The sequence below is a fragment of the Aulonocara sp. 'chitande type north' Nkhata Bay genome, linkage group LG13, assembly GCF_057382095.1.
Source record: "Aulonocara sp. 'chitande type north' Nkhata Bay isolate Kocher_YH1m ecotype deep benthic linkage group LG13, A_spYH_male_GT1.1, whole genome shotgun sequence".
NCBI classification, from domain to species: domain Eukaryota; kingdom Metazoa; phylum Chordata; class Actinopteri; order Cichliformes; family Cichlidae; genus Aulonocara; species Aulonocara sp. 'chitande type north' Nkhata Bay.
This window is the reverse complement of record NC_141356.1, coordinates 23342088-23367685: the sequence shown is the minus strand read 5'-3', so window position 1 is coordinate 23367685 and position 25598 is coordinate 23342088. Positions and strand designations below refer to the sequence as shown.

The following is a 25598-nucleotide window of genomic DNA, read 5'->3' as shown; positions in this document are numbered from 1 at the left end:
CTCGAAAGCAAAATTTAGAACATGAGGCACACTCAATATGCAGAGGAAAAATATGCCTGGCAGGAGATTGCTGCAGTTTTTCTCCATTTATGGTTAGATACAAATGCAACATGTAATTCCTGCATGATAAAAAAGCCTTTAAAAATAATGAAGAAAATCATACGTACTTTAGAGAAACTAGTTGGTGTAATATACAGATATAGATATATATATATATCTATATATGTATGCCGGGGTGGAAGCTTGTCCCTCCCATTTTTTTTTCAGTGCAGTCCAGTCCATTCAAAATGCTTGGTCAAGTTTTCTTCCATTCCTTTTGAGAATAGACAGCCGCTGTGACAAGAGGAGCCGAGGGAGTTCAGGAGATCAGAGGCAAAGCAGCAGTTTCCTCTCTTCTGGGAAACCAGATGACCTTCTTCAAAGTGATAATGTAAACAGCTATCCAACAACGGCTGGAATCGTGGGAGTTTGAAATAAAACGTGAAGAATTCTGCTGCAGGATAAGTGTAGAGACAGCAATCAATGTAAGGTGTGTTCATTTACTTTTTCCTTTTTTTTTTTTTTTTTTACCTTTTTATCCATGAGAGCAGGCATTTACTAGAGCTAAGATCAAAGCAAATAAGTTACATGGCAGGATGATTTTTTTAAATTATTTTTTTTCTATGCAAGCTTTGAAGCTTTTGGAAAGGAAAGTGTATGTTTTTAGTACACTAATAACAGATAAAGGACACCTTATGGCCCAGGAGAATGGGATTTCTTACAGCAACAGATTGTGATACATCCTTTGTGGAGTGATTTTTTTGTAAACACCATATGAAATTTCAGTTACAGCAAACCTGTAAATAGTTTCTGAGTTGCTGCTTTTTACAGAGAGACTGTGTTGCATCTCTATTTACTGCTTTTTCTAGATTTAACATGGTAGTCGTCTGTCACTGCCTAACTGGCCTGTTTGCTGCGGCAGGGTTACCTCCAGCTGCAGAGGCTTCAAACAGATGTTTTCAATTAGCATCACTCTCCAGAAACATTACTCCGAACAAGCATTTGTTGACTTTAGATGTGGAGCTAGGGCAGCACGGGATTTCATAATGTGTGTGCCTGGTGATGCGAGTTATAGACGGCCATAAAACCCAAAAGCAGGTCATGACCCAAACCCTATCAACCATGCAATCAATTGTTCCTGTTGCCGTTTACACTTAGACACAGTTTTCATTTTATGACGTTTTCACGTTAGATTAAGTTTTACGCTGTCATCATCTCCTTGCTAAATTAATTTGATAATAAATGGCTTTTACTGCACTGCATGTAGGTACTTTGTCAGTTTATAGTAAATGTCAGGTTTTTGCACAAATGTGAGAGGTTTATGGAAAATTTACCACATTACCACCTCATTTTTTCGTAGTTGTGATTTGAATGTGACAACATGCAAGGATCTGTTAGCCAGGCCACCACCTCAGCCTCAATTAAAGTGAACCACACAAAACCGCTAGATCTCCAACATGGAGGCCATCCAAAGACAACCGCAGTAGGGACTACAGCCAGCTCTTCCCCTTAGGTAAACAAAGTCTGTCTCTTTCCATAGTGCTGCGACGTGTGTGTGTTTGAATATGTCTCCGGCAGTGTGTGATCATGCGTGTGCCGACGCAGTTCTACACGTAAATGCAGCGAAGGCACCGATCCAACTATAACAATGTAAATTGTTTCAGGTTCAAAGTGCACTCTGTTGTTGCCACCCACCCTGCTGAGTGGGAGTAGCACGACCAATTTTAGCAAGACGTGGAGTGATATATATTTATGTGAAGTTACCAAAACAATGGCATTGTTTTGTAGTAGAAATTTTAAAGAAAATTTAAAAGGTTTCCTCTCCAAAACGTCTGTGTCTGAGTTTTTCTACAAACTAAGGTGTATTTTATTTATCAGAAAGATGTCAGTAGGAATGTTCTTGTTTCTATTTGGGACCTTTCATTTGATCAAAGTTTAAAGGACCTTGTTTAAAGGAATATGTTTTAGAAACTGACCATTTAAAGAAGTCACTGACATAAAGAAGGCTCTGATGAGTCTCTCAGCTTAAAAAATGTGAATTAAATAGAGTGCAGGACACTGGCTATCTTTCTGGCAACCAGTGCAAGTAGTACTCAACCTTTTGCCCTATGACAGCTGGGATAGGCTCCAGCATCCTTGCAACATTGAATTAGATAAGTGAAAGAAAATGAATGAAAGGATGGAGAGAGGGATGGATGGAGTTAATTCAGACAGGCCGTGAAGTCAAGTAGTAGCAGAACTCATTAATCCCTATTTACTGATCTCAGTGACAGCCCATATCAATGCATCTAGTTGGCAAATCTCAAAGAGCACCTGCTTTACTTTGCCTGTAGATGTTTCCCATCTGTAAGCCACTTTGCAACCCACTTTCATCCCATCTCCTCCTCTTCATGTTGTATCTGATTTAATGCCATGTGCAGTGGTCATAAAACAGAGCCATACCATGCAAATAGACAAAACTGAAAGAAATTAGACACAAATAAATTCAAAAAAAAATTCTTATTCATAATGTCTGCAAAACAGAATCACAAAATAGAAAGGGGGAAATAAGCAAAACTCTCTATAGTGTGTGCCTCTGTGTTCAGAGGCTAAATGTCTGGCTGAGTGAGTGCAACGTAATGGTTACGACTAATATTTCAAACATGTCTGAAAGTCAGAGCTATGATTTAAGTCTTCAAGGTAATCAGCACAGAATGCTTTTGGTTAAAAGAGAAATACAACAGGTCTTTACCCTGTGGCTTAATTATAAAGAAGATCCATCAGTCATGCAGACGGGGTAATCAGGGTTATATTTATGAGATGATTAGTTCGACTCTGTGTATTTCTGTGAAACGGTACAGTTTGTGTCGATTTCTAATCTTTCTTCTTGATGCCATGTTATCTGGCACCCATTCTCTCTTTCCCTTACTAATTTTGCCTCACACAGCATAAGCATTGGTTACCAAGGCAACCATGCTTGCAAGGACCTGAAATAAAGTTGACATCTCTCTCTCTCTCGATCGAAATTAGTCATCATGATAATGTTCAGTGCTAAATACTAGCAGTTTCTGACTGCTAAGGAAAAAGAAAACACTGATGATGACTTGAAAAAATAAGGAAGGAATGCTCTAAAAAATAGCACAGCAGTTGCATTATGGGAAATGTATTATCTCATATTTTTGGCATTTGATATACAGAAACTCGAGATATTTTTACCTCATGTTGATCTAACTGTTTGGAAGAATTTTACAGGCATTAATTATTAAATTTTTAATCAACATATTAGTCATTTATTAATCATAAATCAGACTTCATTGATGAATTTGGTTTGAATAATTGCTTGCACACTTAAACACTCAGCATTCAAACTATATATATATATATATATATATATATATATATATATATATATATATATATATAATTTCACAATAGCAGAAATTGTTCTTTGTTGTGTAATAAGTAGTTTCTTACCTTTTCTGTCATCTATAGGAAACTATTTAAACTACAACTCTACGTGATGCCTATACTGAACAATCTCCATGCTGTGTTACGTACCTGTTAAAGAACAGAGATCCCTCTGTCAGCTTTTCCCTACAGAGAAAAGAGATAAAGCACTAGCACTGGTGTGATCATAACCCCCCAAGAAACCCATCAAGGGCAGAGATAAAAGATAAATCCACAGGTCAAAAGGTGGCTACACACATCCCAACACGCTGTGCCTTCCACAGGGCCAGATATCTTTCTTAAGTTCAACCATGACATGACACTGATCACCATTCCCTGTGCCTATGTCTCCCGGGTTTTACTTTGGGTTTACTCCAGTTCACACGCTGGTCCCTCATCTAGCATGACACCCTGAAAGCTTTCGCCTACTCTTCTCTAAGCCTTTAGAAAAGAAAGTCAGCTGTGACTTTTTGGTGTCATGCTTTGCAGTTTTTCTTGAGTTTATTGTTCACTCTGAAATGGAGTTTGCTGTGTTTGCTTTACTTTCTGAGTTTTATTTTATTTTTCACTTTTCACCACACAGTTAGTGGTTATAACTTAACTCTAACTATACCAAATCTCACCAATATGTTCTGCAGGAATGGTTTTACTTAGAGCAACAATTCTGCATCGGTATTTATATTGCATCTCTTTGATTAATCTTATAAGGAATTATACGATTATTTCCCAGAGTTTTACTCTACTGTAGGCTACATGCTTTCATTTGATCTATCCAGGCAGTATTTGTGTGTCTGATTTCAATGTCACATCCAGCAGAGCAGTAGTAGGTTTTTGACAAGAAAAAGGTGGGATTCCAGTAGCGGACATCAGTATCCTCAACAGTAATCTGTATGAATGAGTCGTCAAGTAATAACACCTGACATTTGGTGAGTTGCTTTCAGGATAGGCTGGCCTCACTGAAAAGTTTAAATAGCCAGCAAGAATGTGGTGCTTGGAAGGTGGGAGGATGTTGTGCGCAGACATTTAAGCTTGCTTGTGGTTTCTGGTGGGAACCCTGCCAGTAACAGGGAGGCAGGGTTCCGAGCGGAGGGGGGAGTTTAGGGGGTCACGCTGCTCCAGAGTGAGAAAGTTCTGCTTTTCATTACATCAACCCATATGTCCACATATCTGCCCCGCCTCCAAGACTCCACTGTGTTTCCTGCAATTGTTGTGTCAGTCAGTGATCTAATCCTTCTCTCTCTTACATCTCAAAATCAAGATTTTGGTACGAGTGTGCCCGATTGTGCGTGAATAAAAGCGGTAATACATCTGTGGGCTGACGGAAGCCGTACTGAGAAAATTGGAAATTCCAGACTTGCATTCATTTAACAAGGAGTGCATTTGAATATTGCTACACTACAGCTCGTAGAGGGTGACCAGCAAAGCAGAAAAGAGTAGAGAGGTGGCTGCTCTTTTTAACACAAATCTGCACAGCCTTGCATTCAGTTGTACTTTGATCTTATTCCTTATTTCTGTTGAGAGAACCATCTTATTTCACTTAAAGAAAAGCAGCGTGTCTAAAAGAACCTTGCACAACAATGTGGCCGTTCAAAAAATATGATTTGTGCAGCCAGCACATTAAGTGGTGGTCTTTTTTTACTTTACAAGTGAAGTGGGCATGCTGTGCTTGTGAATTCGGGAAAAGTAAGTGTGATGTGAATAAAATAATGAGAATTGTTATAGTTTCTCGTCTTTGAGACACTTTATGAATTGCTTTCTCTAAGCAAATATGCTATATTGTGGAAAACTTTTTTTTGGGGGGGGGGGGGGGGGGGGGGCACTTATTCTGGCTTTGAAATATTCTGTTTTTGTATGATTGAGGCATACAGCTTTGATGTAAACCTCCTCGGAGCTGCAGTTGGATCACAGGCGTCTCAGTTATTTATGATATGAAGTGGCAGGAGTTAATGAATCACACACTGAGAGACAGAGAGCAGGAGAGAAGAGTAATTTAAAAAACACACACAGACACACAAACTTTACTTCAAATCCTCACCAAAAATTATTGCAAGCCTGTAAGATATTCCCTGGGGGGGATTTTAAGAATAAGGTTTATTAAGTAATATTACAGGAAAGCTACAGTGTGGTTGTGAAAAACTAAGCTCTGAGTGGCCATGCTTTTGTCCCGCTCAATACAAACGCTCTAGTGGGTGGATAAGTGAAGTCACATGGTCACTTTTCCTCTTTCCCACACCAACACACCCACACCCTCCTCCATGCAGCCAATCTTCACTCTTCAACTCACTACTTACCCGCAGCGGGCAGCCTGCTGCTTCGTCTGGATACTGTAGCAGCACAAGTTGCAAGCCTGTTTTCCCCCAAAACCATGCATCCGAACTGGGAATAATATCCGCGTGGCTCACCTTTATCCACGTTTCAGGAGATATTCGACGTCACGTCGCCCGGAGGTAGTTAGGAGAACTTTGCTTCAGGTAATTTTCAACTTGCAGTAACAGTTTTACTTTTGGGTTCATGTGCTCGCTTTGATTTTTTTTCTTCTTCAGCTCGTACCTCTAGCTTTGGCTAATACATCCCCCTCTGCGTTACTTTTCGTTGCAGTAACGGTTAAAAGTTGTAATTTGATGCCACGCATCGAGTGGTTGATTACAGGCTGCCATGAAAACAGCTGTGAGAGTGTTATTTCTGCTTTAGTGGAGTGAAATTGTTGCGTTTCCCGGCCTAATGTGAAGTAGACCTAGCTGTATCTCCCTCCACCCCCACATCAGGTAACACTGCAGCATCAAAGGCGCACGCTGCTTTTCAAAATATCTCATTTGCATGAGGCGACCAGGGCCGGCTGTAGCCTTTGGATTCGGTGCCCCCCGCCCCCCCCCCACTTTTTTTTTTTTTTTTTTTTAACAAAAAAAATGTTTTGGTTGAACGGCCTGCTCTTTTCTCCCAAAACAGCTAAGACTATTATAATTAATTATAAACTCAAATCTACTGCCTGTCTTTACAAAAATGTTTAATTAGTAGATTCATTATTTTAGACTTAACTACGTCTGTGTGCATTTCCAATGCTTCTGGGCTATTTGCTGTCATATTTCAAGTTAGTTACTTTATCAATAGTAAAGTTGCATCCTATGTAGTTATTGGAACTGTCAATAATGATGACTTAAATGTAGGCGGGTACATGACAAGAATGTTTAAATAAAGCTGTTTGACTGTTTTTGATTTGAATAAACCAGTCACATTTGTATTAACAGTAAAATAAAAATGTCTGGAAGGCAGATGTCAACAGTTGATTGAACAGTAAAGCCGGGGCTCTCTGTGTGACACCTCATTTGTTTGAGGTTAGGAAAAACAGATTTATTTAGTTATTTACGTGTCTTTTAAACAAACAAAGATACCACTGTGGTGTAAATGCCTGCAACTTTCTGCCTGTGGGGACACAAGTAGATGCTGTAGGTAACCCTGTGAAAGTTAATAAACTCAGAGGAAAGACAAACACAACTTTAGCTCCTGTTTGTTTTGTTAAATCGAGATTATTGGTGCGTGTGCATAACTTTGGAAATTGTAAGTATGTAGATTGGTTCTGTTGCTGAAATCGTATCATTTTATCATAAAGTCTTATTATTTAGATTTCGTCCTGTGGACGAAAAAGGCTGTTCACCGATATCATTCTTTTCATAAACAAGGAGCTTTGAGGCTTCCTCTAATTTGGCTTGAGATTAGTTTGGGCAGTTTGGATTGTAGGCATGCTATCATGCACTGGTTACATGGATGGTTACCTCATGATGGCAGCCGCTGTTTATTCCATCATCTTGTCAACAGTTCAGGGGATGGAGTTTGTGTTATTGTAGTTAAAAGACTGTTTTTGTTAATAAACTTGTTGCTGTAAGCATGATTTAACCAAAAAAGAAAAGAAAGCCTGGCGTGCCAGTTCCCCCTGATATTATGCACCCTAGGCAACCACCTAAGCCCTTCGTGCCTGGCTCTGCTGCTGGCCATGCTTTATAGCTTCTTGATGAACAGAAGAGTTGAAGCTGTTGCTACTTTCCTCTCACAGTGTATAAATTGGCCTCAGTCTGTGTGGAGAGGAAGGAGATGTTGAAGTTTGGTGCTGAAACCCACTAAGTAACAGAAAACTGGAAATACTGCCTTTCAGTTGTATTTGTCTGCCAACCCGTAAGGCTGCAGTTTATATCCATGTCTGTCCGGACTTATACAACATTCGTTGTGAAGAATCTGAAAGAATCCACAATGGTGTCACCAATTTAATATCAACCAAATGTGAAATAGTCACAATGTTGTCTGTTCTTTAGACATGGTGTTGAATAATTGTCCCTGTTAAAAATGCTTCACAGTGAAGATGACCTAACTTAACCAAAAACTCCTTTTATCCCTGCACCGCAGCATTTCGCGCCTTTCAGGTTGTTGCGTGCTGTGTCAACCTGACGTGTAGTTACATTTCTCGGGCTGTGCACGTCAGGTTACGTAGAAGGTTACGGCGTACAGTTAAAAGGAGATCCCGGTAACAACACAAGTTACCGAGTGATTTCCTGCTGAAATGAAATTCATGCCTAAGGCTTAGAATAACTTGATGGTTAGATAAACTGTCGTTTCTGTTAGCAAACAATAAAACAGTGTTTACCTAAGTGTGAATCAATGGATTGTAAACAATCTGTAAGTATTATTTAGCTGTTTAACAGTAAAGTTGCAACAAATATTTCTAAAACTTTGGTAAGTACTGTTTTGTTATGCAAACGAATGACCAGTTGACATAAACACTATTAATCATTTACTGTTGGCAGTGATTATTACAAAGTGTTGCCAGTGTTCTCTGATAAAACATAATATACCGCTGAGGAATGATAGAGACAGAAATGTGTTGGTTCTGTGCGTGTTTGTGGGGAAAAGTAAGTAAAATGTACTGATCGCAATAAAACAAAAATGCTATTATATTCACAGTAGCTGTGACTAACTTGTCATTTTTGCAAAGCACCAGCTTTTGTCCTTTCCAAGCAGCACCAGTCACATAACAATAATCGCCTCTCTTTTATCTCCTTCTCTGTAATTACATTAGTCACTATTGCACCCATCCAGCATCTTTTCTGTTAAAACAACATCAGTTGCCTTGACAGCCTGAATGCGAAATGAGCTGTGATGTTTTCTCCTTTCTTCCAGAGGAAGAGTGGGAGGCCTTGCGGTGAGGATATGAGTTTGGTGGATGTGAGGCAGACGGTGGGGTCTCTGACCCTGGCCTTGTCCAGCAACGACTCCAAGGAGCGCTACTTTGACCGCGTGGATGAGAGCGACCCTGAGTATCTCCGGAGCAAGAATATGTCACCGGACCTGAGGCAGGACTTTAACATGATGGAGCAGAAGAAGAGGGTCACCCAGATCCTGCAGAGTCCAGTATGTAGCAAGAGGCTTCATACAAATAGCCTCCTACACACAAGCTTTCACTGTGTATGAGTAATAAACAGAGCTTTAAACCCCAGAGAGATACACTCTACCCTTTACTCAATGCTGATTGTAGTGCATGTATTTTTTACTTGTTTATGTGCACATCATTTAATATACTGCATTCTATTTTAATATGGGTTAGCTTTAGCTTACAGAATTAAGTGTAAATGGTTCTACCATTGTTACTGTCCAGATTATTAATATTATTATTATCATCATTACTTTACAAAGGGGGTTAGTGTTAGTCTGCTTCTTTTTCTGTGTATCAGTGACTCATTTTTAAAGTTAAACTACACTTGGAGGCATTTTTCACTATTTTCCTTAAAATCCTAATTGTAGCACTTCTTGTTGTCCTTAAGCCTGTGTCAGTTTATTAGGTACATTTCAGTTAAGTTAATAATAAGACAGCACAGCAAAAACTCAGCCTAAATAATGTAGAGATTCACCCTAGGATATAATTTGCATCATTTAGAGATCTGTTCTATTATGTGATCTGCTCTCGTTGACAAAAGACAGAATAATATAAACACCAGTGCATATAATACACAGTATTGCTTCAGTAAAAAATTTATAAAATGGAGAGCAAATGGAGGAGACGGCACACAGTCAGTGTAAGTACAGGGATGTGAAATAAGTACACACCAATGAAGTGCATGGAAATAAGACGAGCCCACACTCATCTGTGATTGCATAACCCACCAAACAAGTGGAGCTCATCACATCACCATGGGAACCGTGGTCGGATGAAGCAGAATGCCTGAGCTTAGTTGCAGCTCAGGAGAAAATGATGTCGTTTCAAGATTCACAGGCTACACTTGACGCAGAAATTGATGGTCAAGTTTAATGCCAGCTCCTTCTTCTAGTGAACCCCCTTTTCACAGATGTACACAAAGAGCTTTTTTTTAGTGGTCTGGTGATTTGTGTATAGTTGTTATAAGGAGCATCTGAAAGCTCGCTGTGCTTCCCCACACATCCTGTGAAGGTGTTGGAAGTAGGACAAAGATAGGCTGCGTGTACATGAGTTGCTAGGTTTTAGCTTCTTTGTACCACATCTCCTACTATAAAAAAGTTTTATTTGGTTTTGTTTGCAGGTGTTTAAAGATGAATTAGAAGGTCTGATTCAGGACCAGCTGACTAAGGGCAACAACCCTACAGGTCTCATGGCACTGAGGCAGATTGCTGACCTGGTCATGGCCAGCACCACGGGAGGGGCAGGCCCCTTGACTGCTCCCATCAGTGAGTGGCCTCGTGTGCTCGTGTGTGCGTCTGAATGTATCCATTTATGTCCCTTTCGGCCTGTTTGTCATTCAACGTGTATCCTGCGTCAGTGTGCATCAGCCAGACTGAATATCTTCATTGTTGGAGGCTGAATTCCCCAACTCCTGTGACACTCAACAACCCTGAAACAGCATAAAATGCTCAATAGTGCTTTTATTAAGTAACTCTCATGACCAGTCTGAGTAATCAAGTATAGCAGTTTGCAGTGTTCATTATACTGGCCTGACCTTTTACCCCTGTGTTTCAGTGGGAGGTCACAGAGCTGACACTGGGAAGTTATAGTTTTAGACAGTTTAATGATCAAAACTGTAAATGTTTGGAAAATGTAAGAACATGCTTTGAAGAGTTGAGGCAGACCTGCGCCTTTAAAAAGCCAAAGTGGCTATAAAAGTTAATGCCCTGTATCATTAATGGCCTTATATGGTATTACATCCCCAAAATACCCTCAGATACACTTTGGGAATTCTGAGTAGGGCCCTTTTTTCAATCTTCAGCTGAGGAGACTCATGTTCCCCGGGATGTTTGACTTTACATACTGTGGAAACAAATCATGTAAACATGCTTGTACATTTTTCGGATGCACTGCAATGTACAGATGATGTTATGTGCTGTGGCAGGCATCGGGATGGTGACCCCAGTCAATGACTTGTATGGCGTAGAGTCTCCCCCCTTTGCCAAAGGGGAGAAACAGAGTCGCTGCAAGCTGGCCAGCCTCTACAGGCTCGTTGACCTCTTCAGCTGGGCTCGCTTTACAAGCTCCTACATTACTGTGAGTACAACTTCACAATCATGCTCCAGTGCACACCTGCTTATGTATGCAGCACGAGGTTTGTGTTTCTTTATGTGTGCTCCTTGTTCTCTGGCACCTGGAAGGCTTAAAGGGGAATACCACTTTATTTTCAGAAACTATATATTATTTATGGCATAGAAAAGTAAGGTTTGTGAATATGAAGCAAGAATTCACAACCATACATCTGATGTACACCTTGGAGAACATCAGAATGTTAGGTTCTGATATTCCCCAAAGACAAAGCAAAGACAGACACATTTTTGAGTTTTTCTAAGTAAAAAAAAAAGCTTTTGTCTGTGGTTCAGAGTTTCTTTACCCTTGACTTGGGAAAATGTGTCTTCCTTCTCTTAGACAGTGTTAACCCCTCTTGAAAAGAAAAAAAAAAAACATTGTAAATGTAGAGATTTCATTCCTCATGGCAGCAGCAGTGGTGTTTTTTTTTTTTTTACTTAGACAAATGTTTAAAAATGCTGCCTCAAAGCTTTTACATCAGTTAATTTATATTAAAGGATAGTCACAGGATATGCAGTGTATAAAGCCTCCGTCACATGGGCCTGGTCACCAGTGGACAATGCTTTTCCAACCATCAGTTGCTAGGAAAAAATGTGTATTCCCCAACGGTTTGGAAAAGGCTGCTGAGGTATGCTGGCAGTAGGTAGGTGAGACTGGTTGCAAAGAGTCGTATGGTGCTACATAAAAAAACCATTGTCACCTATAGTTTGTATGGAAGATGATGATTTGACTGCCCCGCCACTCAGTGAGCAGTGGCGAAACCGAAAAGTGTGATAAATACAAAGGTGAAGCACCCTCTGTGTGACTGATTTCACCCAGTAACAGCCAGCAAGCACTTACCAACCAGCTGGGGAATACACATTCTTACCTGGCAACTTGAGGTTGCCAAGCGGTCAATGATTTGTATCACCTGGGTCTGTGTGAGTGAGGCTTTATCTCTCACTGCTAACATTTATCTGCAAAACAAAACCAAAGCAATTTTTAAGCATTTTCTGCCAGTGAGTTTGAAATATTCCAAAGAGTAATGAAACCAGAAAGGGCAGCCACATTGATGCTACATGAAGATACATGTAGACTATATAAAAACAGACATAGCTCTTTTTGGGACTCTTGTTCTGAAGCCCCTGTTTTGCATTTAAGCCACTGTCCTCTTGATTTTTGTACATCAAACTTGAGCTTTTCGCCACTTTACTCATGTGTTCATTTTGTCATAGGTACGTGTCAGTAAAGAGCAGGACCACATTCTCATCAGTCCACGAGGTCTTTCTTTTGCTGAAGTGACGGCAGCAAATTTGGTAAGGAAAGTAGTTGAGTGTGTTATTTTTAGTTGGGAATATAGTTTTAGTACTACAGATGGCAGTTTATTTGGCCAATTCTGATTCCCATTTATTTGTAATACCAGTTTCTGTTGATTTCGATTTTCTTTCTGAGAACTAACTAAAAGCATATACAGACAAAAAAGTAACTTTTCATTAACGCCAAATATTATTTTCATGATTAAAAGAAATGATTAAACTTTACAATTTGCCTCAAACTATAAGTTTCAGGATCTTATTTAGAACAAGTGAAAATAAAGTGCTTTGCTACTGGAAAGCGGGACAAATAGTTAACTGAAAATTAGTTGCTGCTCACTCACCTTTACCATATACATATTTTGCCTTCCAAACAAAAGCAGTTGCATCAGCTTCATATAACAAAACAAACATCCGGTACTTAAATCGTTTCTAGTATTCCAGTATTTTATTGTAGGATCTCTACCTTAAAATATAAAACGTCTTGAGGCAACTGCAGTAAAACTGTACTGAATTAGCAGGATATTGACTATTTTCTTTTGTTCACTTATCTCCATTTTCCTCACGAATGCTTTGATCTGTTGCTCACGCCAGGCTGAGATCTGATTAGCTTTAGCTTTAGCCACTTGGCCTTTGTTAGCTTCTTTAAAATGTCCATGTTCAGCTGGGTGAAAATGATTTAAGTGCCTCATTAAGACCAACCGTGGTTTATTTTGGTGAACCTTGTGTCTTCACTCACAGTGATGTGTTTCCACACTAACATCATTTTAGTGTGTGGCTGTGAGTGTGCTGCATGTTGTATATGCATGAAACGGACCAGTTTGTAATTGAACATATGGTAGGCTGACCGGCTTTTCACTGGTCAATACGTACATCTCTATTTACGACATGTACCTGGCAACAGATGTGAATTAATAATGATTGGACTGAATGTAAAGTACACAAAATCATTCTGCAGTCACAAGAAAGGGCATTCGTTCTCTTTCATGCAGTGGTCTTACACTTCCTGACAGCTGACGCACTCTAAAAGCATACGTTTTTCCTTAATGTTAGCTTTTGGTTTTTGCAGTTGTCATTCTAAAAATGAAAAATCGTCAAGAGCTCAGATCCTAATAGGATTTTTATTTGATTTACTTAAAGTAAACCAGTGTTAAATGAAGTCAAGTTCATTAAAAATGAATCCGAAACCAGTCGTAGTCTTGGGGAAATTTGTTAATTTAATTAACTGTTTGATTTTGAGACAATGGCATATCAAAGAAAGGATATGAAAAGTATCCGACACACAAGTGTGGTTCTGTGCTGTTTGCTGTCATCCACCTCACACTGTTTCACTGCTCGACAGGTTACAGAAGTAGTCATATTGCCCCCGCAAAAATAAAGGAAAGAAAAACAACACTGCATATTCTAAACTATTAAAAGAAATGCACTTCTAAGGAGAAGAAAACATTCTGCTAGACCTTAAGCATGCACATAATGTGTACTTGTAATTAACAATTGTAAACATGACCTTGTTTAGACACAAACTCCACAGGGTACCTTTAATGGTTCAGTCACGCTGCAGGCAATTATTACCTTAAGGTTTATAGTGTTATAAAAAAAAAGCAAACCAGAGTTGGGTATTCTTTTAAAGTACTACGCCTACAACTACTGCTGACAATACTAAACAGCCAGCTCCCATTTCTCACAAATCTCTGCTTGTTGTTTGTTTGTTTTCTCCAATATTTAGGTGAAGGTCAACATAATTGGTGAGGTTGTAGACCAGGGTTCTACTGATCTGGGCATCGACCAGTTTGGATTTGCTCCCCATTCTGCCATTTATTCAATGCGCCCTGATGTGAGATGCATCATCCATGCACACACCGCAGTTACAGCCGCTGTAAGTACGCTCGGGGCAAATATTAAATGAGCTTCATTTTAATCAAAGCTGCTGCTAAATACTACTTTGGTATCACACGAAGAAGGCTGAGTTAAAGGCAGCCCCCTGCATGTCTAGTTATTTTAGATGCTGGCAGTCTGTAATGCAGTTTCTGTTCTCTCTCTCTCTTTTTTCTTTTTTTTTCTTTTTTTTTTTTTTAACCATTTTCTTTGAAGCTTTGCTATAAAATGCACAGCACATGATGTGTGCACCATTTTAATTGTGCCCGACAGCGAAAAAGGCGCCTCTGTTTATGCTGGTGTGTCACACGCTTAGTTGTTTTTATCCCATGCTAACAGGTGTCCTCGATGAAATGTGGAATCTTGCCCATTTCCCAAGAGGCTTTGCTTCTGGGAGACGTGAGGTGCTTTGGTTACCATGGCAGCCTGGATGATAAAGAGACAAAGGTGGAGTTTCAGAAAGCTTTGGGCCCGACTGCCAAGGTACTGTCAAAGCAAGGCACTCCATTAGTGGCAAGCTCACGTTCACGTGGGACAGAGTGGGCTTATTATGTTGTACTGTATGCACATGTGCTGGGGGTATTTGTACCACTGGTTGGTAACTGTAAATAGCTGAGTACACTAGAATATTTAGTTTGTTTAGATATGGAGTGTAGGTACAACAAATAGTCTTAAGCAGTTTGTTTAGCGTGTTTACCCATTTTAATAATAAATAAATAAAATAATAAAAATTAATAAATATTAGAACCACCTATTTAGGGACTACTCTGACATTTAAAGTAAAGTTAGATGAGACGATACCGCTCTCATGTCTGCCACGCAATCATTGCAAGCAGATGAGCAAATTTAAAGAGGTAGAGGCTGCTTAAACCAGCCGATCTAAGATTGTTCTAGGGCTCCCAGCCCAGAAATAGTCTGGTCTACCAAAGTGTTTTTCCTTGAAGCCTGCTTATTTATTCTTTTTTTCACCCCCAGTGGTAGTCCCATATATTTAGACTATGCTGAAAACTACAGCTCTGTGACTCATTTTTATTTATTTCTTTATTTTGGATCTCTGATAGCTGAAGAATGCTGCATATCACTGCCATTTTTTTCACCCACCATCTAGAGTTAGGCAGTTTTATAAATATATCACCAAATGTTAAATCATTACTCAAAAACAACACAAACTGAATCGTCACCACCAGCTTCTTAATGTGCTGAACAATGACTACAAAGAGAGAAAGTTAGAAATGCTTTAATATCCTTGTCTGTACCAGATGGCATCCCTGGATTGCCACAATATTAGTGTGAAATGTAATGCTGAGAGCAATATTTGACTTGGGTCGACCAGCTAAGCAGCAGTCACAGCATATTAATACTGCAGATATCTCATATATTAGTAACAAAAGATCCATAATGTGCATGAACGTAAACTCTAAAAGTGCAAAAAGAAGCTTTAATAGGCAGATTTGTTACTGTTGGACAGAACGAGGCTACTGTACTGCAGTCGTTATTTTATTTTAGCTGTAGCCTTGTATGGAACAGACAAATGTGAGAATGTCATTGAGCTTCTGGTCTAATAAATGCGTTCTTAAAAGAAATGTCTAATTAAACTTTTAATCATAGCCATATATTTTTCATTAATGCACATTCAGGATGTACTAATGTGGCAGTTTGTGTTTTTCAGCTGATGATCCTGAGGAATCACGGGCTTCTGGCTTTGGGAGAAACAGTAGAAGAAGCTTTCCACTATATGTACCACTCACAGCTCGCCTGTGAGATCCAGGTATAAAAATCGTTATTCTTGATCCTACCTGCCCTTGGTAATGGAGTGTAATTGCGCCATTCCGGTCAAAGCAATTGGTTAACTTCGATGTGGCCTTTCTTCACACTTCATAAGTCAGTTTTATGCGTGTGAGTCACTGATATTATTTTCCAGCTTTTATTTGTTGAAATGTTTTTCCCCTCTGTCTACAAATGAGTCAGACACATAAAACAGAGCAGTGCCTGAAATGGAGGCAAAGCTAATATCAAGCGTGCTGCTTGCTTGAGTAAAGCTGATTCAAATATGTGTCAGTGATCTCTGTTTACAGACAGGTGGAACCCTGCAGTGTTCCTGAAACACTCCTGTTGCTTTGTGCAAGAGATCCTTTTGCAGCGATTTTTTTGTTTTCTCGACTGTGTTGGTTTTTCCGTCGTTTTTGACGTGTTCAGAGTTCACCTCACTTGCAATTGTTTAATTATATAATTCTATGATGGATTGTTTTGAAATTAAAATGATGTGTCTCAGAAAAGAAAGTTTTAGAATTAATCTCCAATTTTTATGAGTGAAATCCTCAGTAACTGCACCAAATGCCAAGTGAAAATTGTATTAACACAATCTTCGATGGTACAAATGGCTTTGTTTAGGTGAACGCTATGAGATGTTCAGGCGGCGCGGACAACCTCGTTCTCCTGGACAGGGATAAGTTTAAGCCCCTGACCCAGGGAGTGGCCGCTGCCGGTGTCGTCATAGACAATGAGGTCAAGTGGAAAATAGGCGAGGCAGAGTTCGAGTCTCTTATGAGGATGCTAGACAACCTGGTGAGTGAACCCTGACCTGTGCCTTTTACCCACAATGCTTTGAGTTTCCTGTCTCACATGCTTCCTCGGGAAGTTGCTGACTAGAGGACACAATGAAACTTCATGTGTTTTTTTGTTTATCTAATCTTAAATTGATTTTTTTGTAATTGGCTCATATTGTTTTATGATATTTGCAGATTTCATTTCCTAATATTCAGGATACTGTTGTTCTAGCTGTGAGAACAGAACTCCTTCTGCTGGGCTTTGTAAAAGCATACACCCTGATTTTTATATATTTTTTTTAAGCCTCGCTGATAATGCCCAGGCCCTGACATGTTTTGTGGACACAGAAGATGTCAGACTGTCTGCTCGAGTCGCCTTCCTGCTAACAGCTCCGGCTGGAACAGACTGCAGCTGTGTTAGCTCTGTGTGATCAGAGATCGCCCACCCTCTCAAACATAGCTTCCAGATGGTGAGCCGTGCTGCGGGCAGTTACAGCCACACGGACCACACAGCCACTTAGTGCAATAACTCCCGTGTACTCAATTTGGAAATAGGATTTGGCATTTTCTTCCAGACTGTTGAGTATACCACAGGGCGAAAATGCCAGCGCAGTCGTTGCAACTGGACGCCTGACCTTCCCTGACAGAGGGTGGAGTTTGATTGTTGCCGTGTCAGAGATGATTCCCAAACAAAGACAACAAAAAAGCTGAGCTGCGCTAAAGGTCACAGCTAATGATGAAGGAATGGTATCTGACAGAAGGTGATTTAGAAATTGCATTGCATGGTTTTAAAAACGATTTAAAAAGAAAAATGCTCAAAGGAAAGACTTCTCTAAACCAAGCAATGAGATGGAAAGGTGAAACAGATTAGGGGTGTGGATGAGGAGTTGGCCTTTTAAAGTACCTGCTTAATTAGAAATATCCTCCTATCTGTCCGTTCACCTTTTCATTATATTAGATTCTGTCACACATGTTGGCAATAGTTACTGTAGCTCTTGCACTCCTTTGTACAGTTTGTGCAGAAATTTATGATGATGAATGCTACGACTGATACGCCCTGAATTGTATTTGTTTACTGTGTTTCAGTCACACTTAAAGCATTTTGAAACTGAGCTTTAGTTTCCACTGAACGGCTCTGTGAAAAATGGCTTGCTGGCACTGCGACGATCAAAGCTCAATGCAGAGGGGATTTTTATTTTTTATTTATTTTTTGTGGCAAACTTGTCAAATTGCCTGTGCAGAAATGCCAGTTTTGATTGTTTTTAATGTAGCGTTACACTGCTTTTCTTCAGACCACACTTTTCTACATACTGCAAGGACCCATCACTAGTTTTCTAGTTGTCTCTCTCCGTCTTTGATGTATTGTTAACAACACACTCCTTCAAACCAAAGTTGTGTCTTCTCCCTTTCAAACTGGAGGCGTCTGCAAAAATGCTGTTTGTATATATTGCGTTTAAATATTTAAAAGTATTGTGTAATTGGATTCTGGGTGGCCTGTGAATCATTTGAATTGTGGGGGGTTTGGAGTTTTGGGTTAATATTTCTTATTTATCCCATGAGCAGAGAAGAATAGTGCAAAATATTTCAAAGACTAACTTCTGGCAAAGGGAAACTCTCGGTGCGTGTGCCGCAATAATATTTTCTCCTTGTGTAACGTGCTAGGGATACAGAACAGGCCATTCTTACCGGAACCCCATTGTCCGTGAAAAACCCCGGTCTAAGAACGACGTCGAAATCCCCGCCACAGTGTCGGCTATGCCGCCAGAAGACTGTGAGCTTGGCCTGCGGAGCCCCTTCAAGTTTATGGCGCAGAAACAACAGAGAGAAAGGACCCGGTGGCTTAATTCACCCAACAGCTACTTGAAGGTCAATGTTCCTGAACAGTCACCCAGCGGGGACGTGAGCCCGAGGACAAAAACCATGGTGTGTTGATTTTATTGTCAAAGTGTAAGAGGAAATGAAACGATTTGATCCTATCGGCTTTGGTGTCCTGAGCAAGCTCGTCTTTTGAGGTGCCCATTTTTATCTGTGTTAGCCTGCCCTCTTGTGGCAAGTTTTTTAAATGCACTTTTTTATATTCTGAATTCTTGCTATTAATCTATGTGTGTGTTTGCTTCATTTAAATTCTCTCAGTGGATGAAGTCCTCGCAGCCAGGCTACAGCGTTGGCACCCCAATAAAGATTGAAGACCCTAACCAGTTTGTCCCACTCAACACTGACCCCACTGAGGTTTTGGATAAGAGGAACCGGGTCAGTTGAAAAATGATCACATTTTCCACAAGATTGGTCCCAGATGTTACAAACCTGGGCGGTAGAAATGCACAAAGATTGGAACAGCTACACTGTCATTTGAATGTCAGTCATAGCATCTAATAACCAAAATCCTAAAGCTGAGATTCCTTTGTTGAATATGTTTGTTCAGATAAAAGAGCAACACAGAGGTGACCAGATGACCCCGGGACCTAAATCTCAGTTACTGGCAGGCATTGTTGTGGACACCATACCAGGACCAGTAAGTTTATGTATCATTTGTAAAAAAAAAAAAAATTGCAACATTAGCAGCCGGATTTCATGATGCAGTGTGTGTTATGGTATTTTAGTGTGTTTTGCATTTGCCTAAGCACGTCTGAAAATAACGCACAACTCAACCCACATACTAAATTGCTGCTCAACTCATGAAGACATTTTTCTTACAAATGTGTCTTTCCAACGGACGGGATTTATTGCTAACAATCATTGTTAAAACAAAGATAATTAACTAAACACAAATTTGTGGCCTTGGAGTGAAGTCCATATACAAGGTCTAACATTAGATTATAGCTTGTTGTTTACACACCTATGTTTCTTAAACCGTTCAGTTACGAGTTGGTGATCCAGGAATTTTGAATCAGTCATCTCTCCACAAATTAGTATCAGGTGTAGTTCCCCTGGTCTTACTTAGTTTAAACAGTGTTTCAGACTGCAACACACACAGCAGCATTGTTCATCAGGATCATGTGACACGACTAAAACAAGAGTTGTTCAGGAATGGTTTGAGGAATTTGAGTCCATTGATCTACAGATCTTTCAGCTTTGGAGGCTGATAAATGTCAAGATTACAAAAAAAATATGTAGCCAAAAAGCCCGAACACACAGAAGTAAAAGCATAGCACACTAAAATATTCTGTCTGTCGTGTTTATTGAAATTTGAAAAAGGTCACACATTCTTGTAGATTTTGATTGCGGAGGTTAACGCAGTGTTTACATTTATTTCCTTATGAAAGCAACCAAAAATGCAAATATAAAGAGGAACTAGATTTTTAATTATGTAGATTGTGCCAATTAAACACATGTAGCAACAGTCATGATCCTTCCATAAATCCTAATTGGAACACCTTCACAAAAAGACTGTGATTATTTGTTATTTTATTTTGTAAGTAAATAAAATATAATGCAAAGAAAGTTTCTAGCTATAAACATGCAAAGAATTTGAAGATTTTACCATCTATGGTACGCGATAGGATTAAAAGATTCAGGAAATCCACAGAAATCTCTGCATGCTAGCAGCAGTGCTGAAAGCCAGTAATAAATCATCTTGATCTTTACATCCTCAGGCAGTAGTTGTGTAGTGGAAACGAGTGCACGGGCTTAGGAGCACATCAGAAAACCACTCCGTTGCATTCAGAAATGGAAGCTGAATGGAGTTGGTGCAACTTGCTCATGTGAAGGCACCATTAATAATGAATGATATTTGGGTTTTAGAGCAACATGTACTGCTATCCAGATGCTGCATTTGTTTTTTTTGTTTCATAAGGGACGCCTTTCCTTATTTAAGCAAGAGATTTCTGTGCGTGTGATATCAGCGTGGCTCCATCATGAAAGGGTCTGGGTGCTAAACAGCCATGTCTGCAGTTCAGTCGGTTACCAGTTGAACATTTGTCACTTAACGAAAAAACAAAGTAGAAAAAAGAAGTCCTTCTATATTGGAGCAGCTGAAATCCTTCACCATGTAAGAAGGGGGGTGGGGGGAGGTGTTGTGCTTTGATAACTGTACAACAATTTATGTCAGAGCTCAAATGTTTACAGACGGTTTTAAAAGAAGAGGTGATGCAACACTGTGGTAAACATTCCCCTGACCCATTTTTGCTTTTAAGAAAAGGAGTTACCATTATTACATTTATAAAGCCCCAATATATTAAAATAAATAAATAAAACAAACAAAAGTTTTTACTTTCAACATTTGACATTCAACAAACTGTTTCAACCTTTTGGAAATAATATTGTGCATCAGCTGACTGCAACGGCATCTTATGTTTTCCCATGTCTTTAGGCTTTCATCATTGAGGATGAAGAACAGACCCGCTCTCTTCCTCCCAATCCTTTCAATGATCTCACAGAGAAGGCGCTGGAAGAATACAAGAGCATGGTAGAAAGAAAGCAGCAAGGCCAAGAAGGTACTGTTCCCTATCCTTTATACATTAGTCAGACGCTTTACTGAGTTTGCTGTGGTTATTGTTGCCACACAAGAATTGTGCCATTAGGTTACGCTCAAGGCAGTTAATTAGCGCCAGCTTGTCCTGGGTGGAGGAAAGTTTGTACAGGAGGAAAGTTTCCTACTACTTCCTACTGGTGAGAGATGAGCTGTAGAGACACTCGCCGTGTCAAACTCCTTTTGTCTCATTGTGACTGTAAACAAAGGGAAATCTGTGTATAGGAAGGAAACATCTGTGCATCAAAGTAACTCCTTTGTTATTCTCCATCACAGAAATGCTTTACTATTGGAACATGTGAGCTAAGAAACCTATGGAATAAAGTTGTTAAAATGTGCTTGTGTTCAATACTTTTAGTTTGCATTTTGCATGCTGGCAGCATGAGTGTAGTGAGGTTTTTGGTAGAGTTGGGGATGTAAGTATTTGGTATACATGGTTAAGCAATGCTATGGCATAAACATGTATGGTTGCCAGTGGAACTGGGCCACTAGTGTTTAATGATGATGTAACTGCTGATAGAAGCGGTAGGATGACTTCTGAAGTGTACAGGGCTGAACTCTCTGCTTAGATTCAGCCAAATGCTGTAAAACTAATCGAAGCGTGCTTCACAGTGCAAATGGATAACGACCCATAGCATACTGCAAAAGCAACCCGAGAGTTTATAAAGGTAAAGAAATGAGATGTTCTTCAATGGCCGAGTCAGCCAGCTGATATAAACTAAATAGGGCGTGCTTTTCAGTTACTGAAGACCAAGCTGAATGCAGAAAGACCCACAAACAAGGAGCAACTGAACGTGGTTGCAGTGAGGCCCTGGCAGAGCATCTCAAGGGAGAAAACACAGGATTTAGTGATGTCCACGAGATCTAGACTTCGGGCAGTCATTGACTGCACACGAGTTTCATCATTGGTTTGTCCAATTATGTTTGACCCGTATTGTGTATAAAAATGATGGCAATTTTCAAACAGTTAATGCAATACTTTAGTTAAACCCCTTGCCTTAAAGATCAAAGTCTGCAATTAAATCACATACTGAATGTTTGAGTTAAAATCCACTCGGGTAGTATACGGAAACAAAATTACAAAGGTTTTGTCAGTGCCTAAATAATTATGGGAATGCTGGGATGCTATCTGGTCAATCTTAACATTGACCAGACAGAAAAAGGACATCTCCTAACCTTTAAGCTTGTGCTACCATAAGATTTTACAAACACTTTTCATGGTAGATATTAGTGGCGTCCCTGCTAATTCCTAACACAGTTGAAAATGATGACCAATCAGGTGCACTGTTCATACCTTTGTATGTGGAAAGAGGGGTAGAGCTAGTTGCTTTTAAAAATACTACAGAGGAAGGATACAAATATTATCTGGGCTAGTAATATGGCGTAATTGTCGTTGAAGGTAAAACCAGTATAACCAGTCATGGTGGTAGAAAACAAAACAAATATTGCAAGATATTTGAGCGGTCCCCAGGGCGTTATCCATCACTAGAAACAGCTGTGGTGATGAGGAAGGAGAGCCCAAACAGAAAAGATAAAGTCATAACAGGTATAATAGCTTACTTTTATAACTGATACGGTCTGATCAAGAAGTCAGTGTGGTTTTCTGCCTCATTGATTCCACAGCCTCAACATCCACACAGTACAATAAAGCCTGGTATTAGATATTTCAAGTTTTCAAACTAAAACTGGGTCGGCAGCATTTCCAAAAGTCTCTCTTTTTGGTTTCCTAAAACGTGGGAATGTTGTGGACATCGAGATGTTGCTAAAGTAAAAGATATTAGTGTAGATGTGCTTTTGATCTTGGCTCTGGATGCATAAAGGGAAGTCTGAAGCGTGCAGTGCTGTTGTCAGTTATACATCCATACCTTCTTTGCTGTAAGATTGCAAAATGTGTGCTGCCGGGGAAAATTTCTACTGATTGATTCCTGGGACATTTGTTCCAACATTCCCGTTCTCCCTCTGAATGAATTGTGTAACCCTGTTAGCTGTTTGTAGAGTGCCGACATCAGCTTGGGATTTTATTTGTTCATATAATAGCCTAAGCTGACTCATACCTGCTTTGTTAGATGACTGACCCCTATGAGCTTCAATCCTTTTACAGAAGATGATGATGCCACTGATGCAGATGAGATGACCACATTTGATGGCTCGACTATCTCCCTCTCCCTCTCTCCCATAATGACGCCAGCTAAACAAGGTAATTAGCAAGTGAATGGGTGTTTCAGTTAGTGAAAAAGGACAAGAAATGCCTCAAATGAAATGGATAATTTAACGTGTTTTTATTCGCATCCCTCTCCGTTGGCTTCATCTCATGACAGACACAATACCCAATGGGAAAGACCACTTGGCAGAGATGGAGGAGGATCTGAGCATCGAGGTATCCAAGCTGAGCGTGAGCACTTCAGAAACGGTGGAAATCTCCATAACAACGAAGGAAAAGACGGGGGAGCCTCAGACCCCGGAGAGCCAAACCAAGTCTCCCAAGAAAAAGAAAAAGAAGTTCCGCACACCTTCATTCTTGAAGAAGAGCAAGAAAAAGAAGGAGGAGAAAGAGAAACTAGAAGCATGAGCGAATGAACCCGAAAAGCAATGAAAACGTCTGAATTGCCTTCCTAATTTTCAGTTTGTTGAAGGGAAGTGAAATAAGCCCCCCAGGACATTGTTGTATTTGAACACCCAGTTCCCCACATTCACAGCTATTATTCAATGTGAAAGTTTTTCAGAGATGTGCCAGTAGATGGTAATGCGGAAGGTTTAATTTCCTGTGAGATTTCATTTGACCACTGAGGGCTCAGCGGAGTTTCATCAAATCAAAATGCAATGCAGGACTGTTTTTGTTTTGGTTCTTTGTTCTCACCCATATTTTTTAACGGGTTTTAGAAATGGGTATCAAAGGAGACGGGGGTGACTCAGAGCCCTGGAGAGCCAAACGCAGGCCAAAGCTTTGAAGTTAATGCATCCGATCGGACGTGTTACATATTTGTGAATTTTTTTTTTTCCCCCCTTTTTGCACAAGTTCATTGTTGAATGTATACTGACAGCTAAGAAAATTGTTTAGCAATTTAAAAAAAATGTAACTTCCATACCAGTAGTGTAACAGCGGCTGAAGATATTCAAATTATATGACGGTTAGACTTATAAGAAGTACGAGTTGTAACTGAACATAGTCATAGTTCTACTACCTTGTAATAATATATGTCGGTTTATATTATAGGTATTAACATTATAGTGTTTGAGAGATGATTTCTTTGTCTATTTACATACTAACTCTTATACTTAACACGCAGTGATTGATAATTCAGTAATAATTCATGTAGTTTTTAACACGTGATATTGTTCCCATGGTTGCTGCTTTATTGTAATTGTGACAAGGAATTGACTGTGACTATCAGAAAGAGCTCAGCAAAGCGAGGATTGCCGCACGTTGTTTAGGAGTGACAAAGAGTGACTTTTTACAGAACTGACGGGGAAATCGCTTCATTGGATGAAAGTGGCACGTCTGCGCTGCAGAAAGTGAAATGAATGTGACGGATGCTGATGGCAGATTTTGGCTAAGTAGTTGGCTGATGGAAAGCTTTTCTTTGTAGCCACTGTTAGTTTGATATAAAGTATATTAGAGGGCCATATATTTACATCCCAGTCAATAATGTGAATGATTTGTTTAAACCCAAAGGGAGTGAATTCTTTGCCTTTGTAAATAGTTTTTTTTTTTTCTTTTTTTTGTGAAGTTCTTTTGTTACGCTAAACCAAATGTTAAACAATGAAATATAGAGATGTGACAGTACAATCAAATAACAATATTTTAACACTTCCTCTGTTGTTTTTGGGGGTTTTTACCCACCTTAATTAAGCTCCTTATTTACTGAACATGCAGAGCGCTTTGTGTTTACAAACTGTATTACTTGTGTAATTAGTGTGCTTAATGCTGTTCTTCCTCTGTTGTTTACATTGCTGTTTGTATCACCTTTTTTTTTTTTTTTCTTCAGTCGCCTTGCTTCAAAGTCAGCCTTTTAACAATGCCTTGATTTAATGACCTGATTTAATAAAAGCTGGGATATGTTTCCATAACTGTTCTGTTTCTGTCTCGGTTATTAGCTGAAGGATGCTCGATCATTTAAAGCAGTGGTTCCCGATCTTTTTGCACGCAGAATTGTTATACAGTCAAAATTTTACATGAACTGTTTTCGTCATTAAATCGCTTTATTTGAACTCATCTTAAACTAGATCTGTTTGATGTTTAAACTGAGATATCTACAACTTTAAACTATTCACCAACTGCATTTAGCTATGACTCTGTTTAACAGTCATTTATTTCATGACTTGGTGACAAATTTAAACGGTTAATCCGCTTTGTAACATTTTACACACACTTGTGGTAAAAGGTGCACCATTTGCCACTTCTAAAGTATTACATATCAGGACAT

At 39.5% G+C, this 25598-nt stretch overlaps 1 protein-coding gene across 2 annotated transcripts; it reads left to right on the top strand.

The window, feature by feature from the left end:
- Nucleotides 1-265: 265 nt before the first annotated feature.
- Nucleotides 266-25242, top strand: LOC147316091 (gamma-adducin-like). Of its 2 annotated transcripts, none has more exons than XM_086259287.1 (15): nt 266-524; nt 8632-8862; nt 10005-10149; nt 10809-10960; nt 12208-12288; nt 14012-14161; nt 14500-14643; nt 15830-15928; nt 16552-16725; nt 18369-18629; nt 18840-18956; nt 19129-19218; nt 21016-21139; nt 23276-23371; nt 23493-25242. In XM_086259287.1, exons 2-15 carry the CDS (start codon nt 8662-8664, stop codon nt 23741-23743), a joined length of 2085 nt encoding a protein of 694 aa, XP_086115413.1. In that variant the 5' UTR covers nt 266-524; nt 8632-8661; the 3' UTR covers nt 23744-25242. The 2 variants fall into 2 exon arrangements, with proteins under 2 accessions (XP_086115413.1, XP_086115412.1); XM_086259286.1 differs by lacking the exon at nt 266-524 and adding an exon at nt 5729-5936.
- Nucleotides 25243-25598: the final 356 nt, after the last annotated feature.

Excerpts from the sequence above, each read along its gene's own strand:
- LOC147316091 (XM_086259287.1), top strand. The coding sequence starts at position 8,662 with ATGAGTTTGGTGGATGTGAGGCAGACGGTGGGGTCTCTGACCCTGGCC. Across the intron at positions 18,957-19,128 it reads TTTTGGATAAGAGGAACCGG|ATAAAAGAGCAACACAGAGG; the intron begins GTCAGTTGAAAA and ends ATGTTTGTTCAG. Across the intron at positions 21,140-23,275 it reads AAAGCAGCAAGGCCAAGAAG|AAGATGATGATGCCACTGAT; the intron begins GTACTGTTCCCT and ends ATCCTTTTACAG.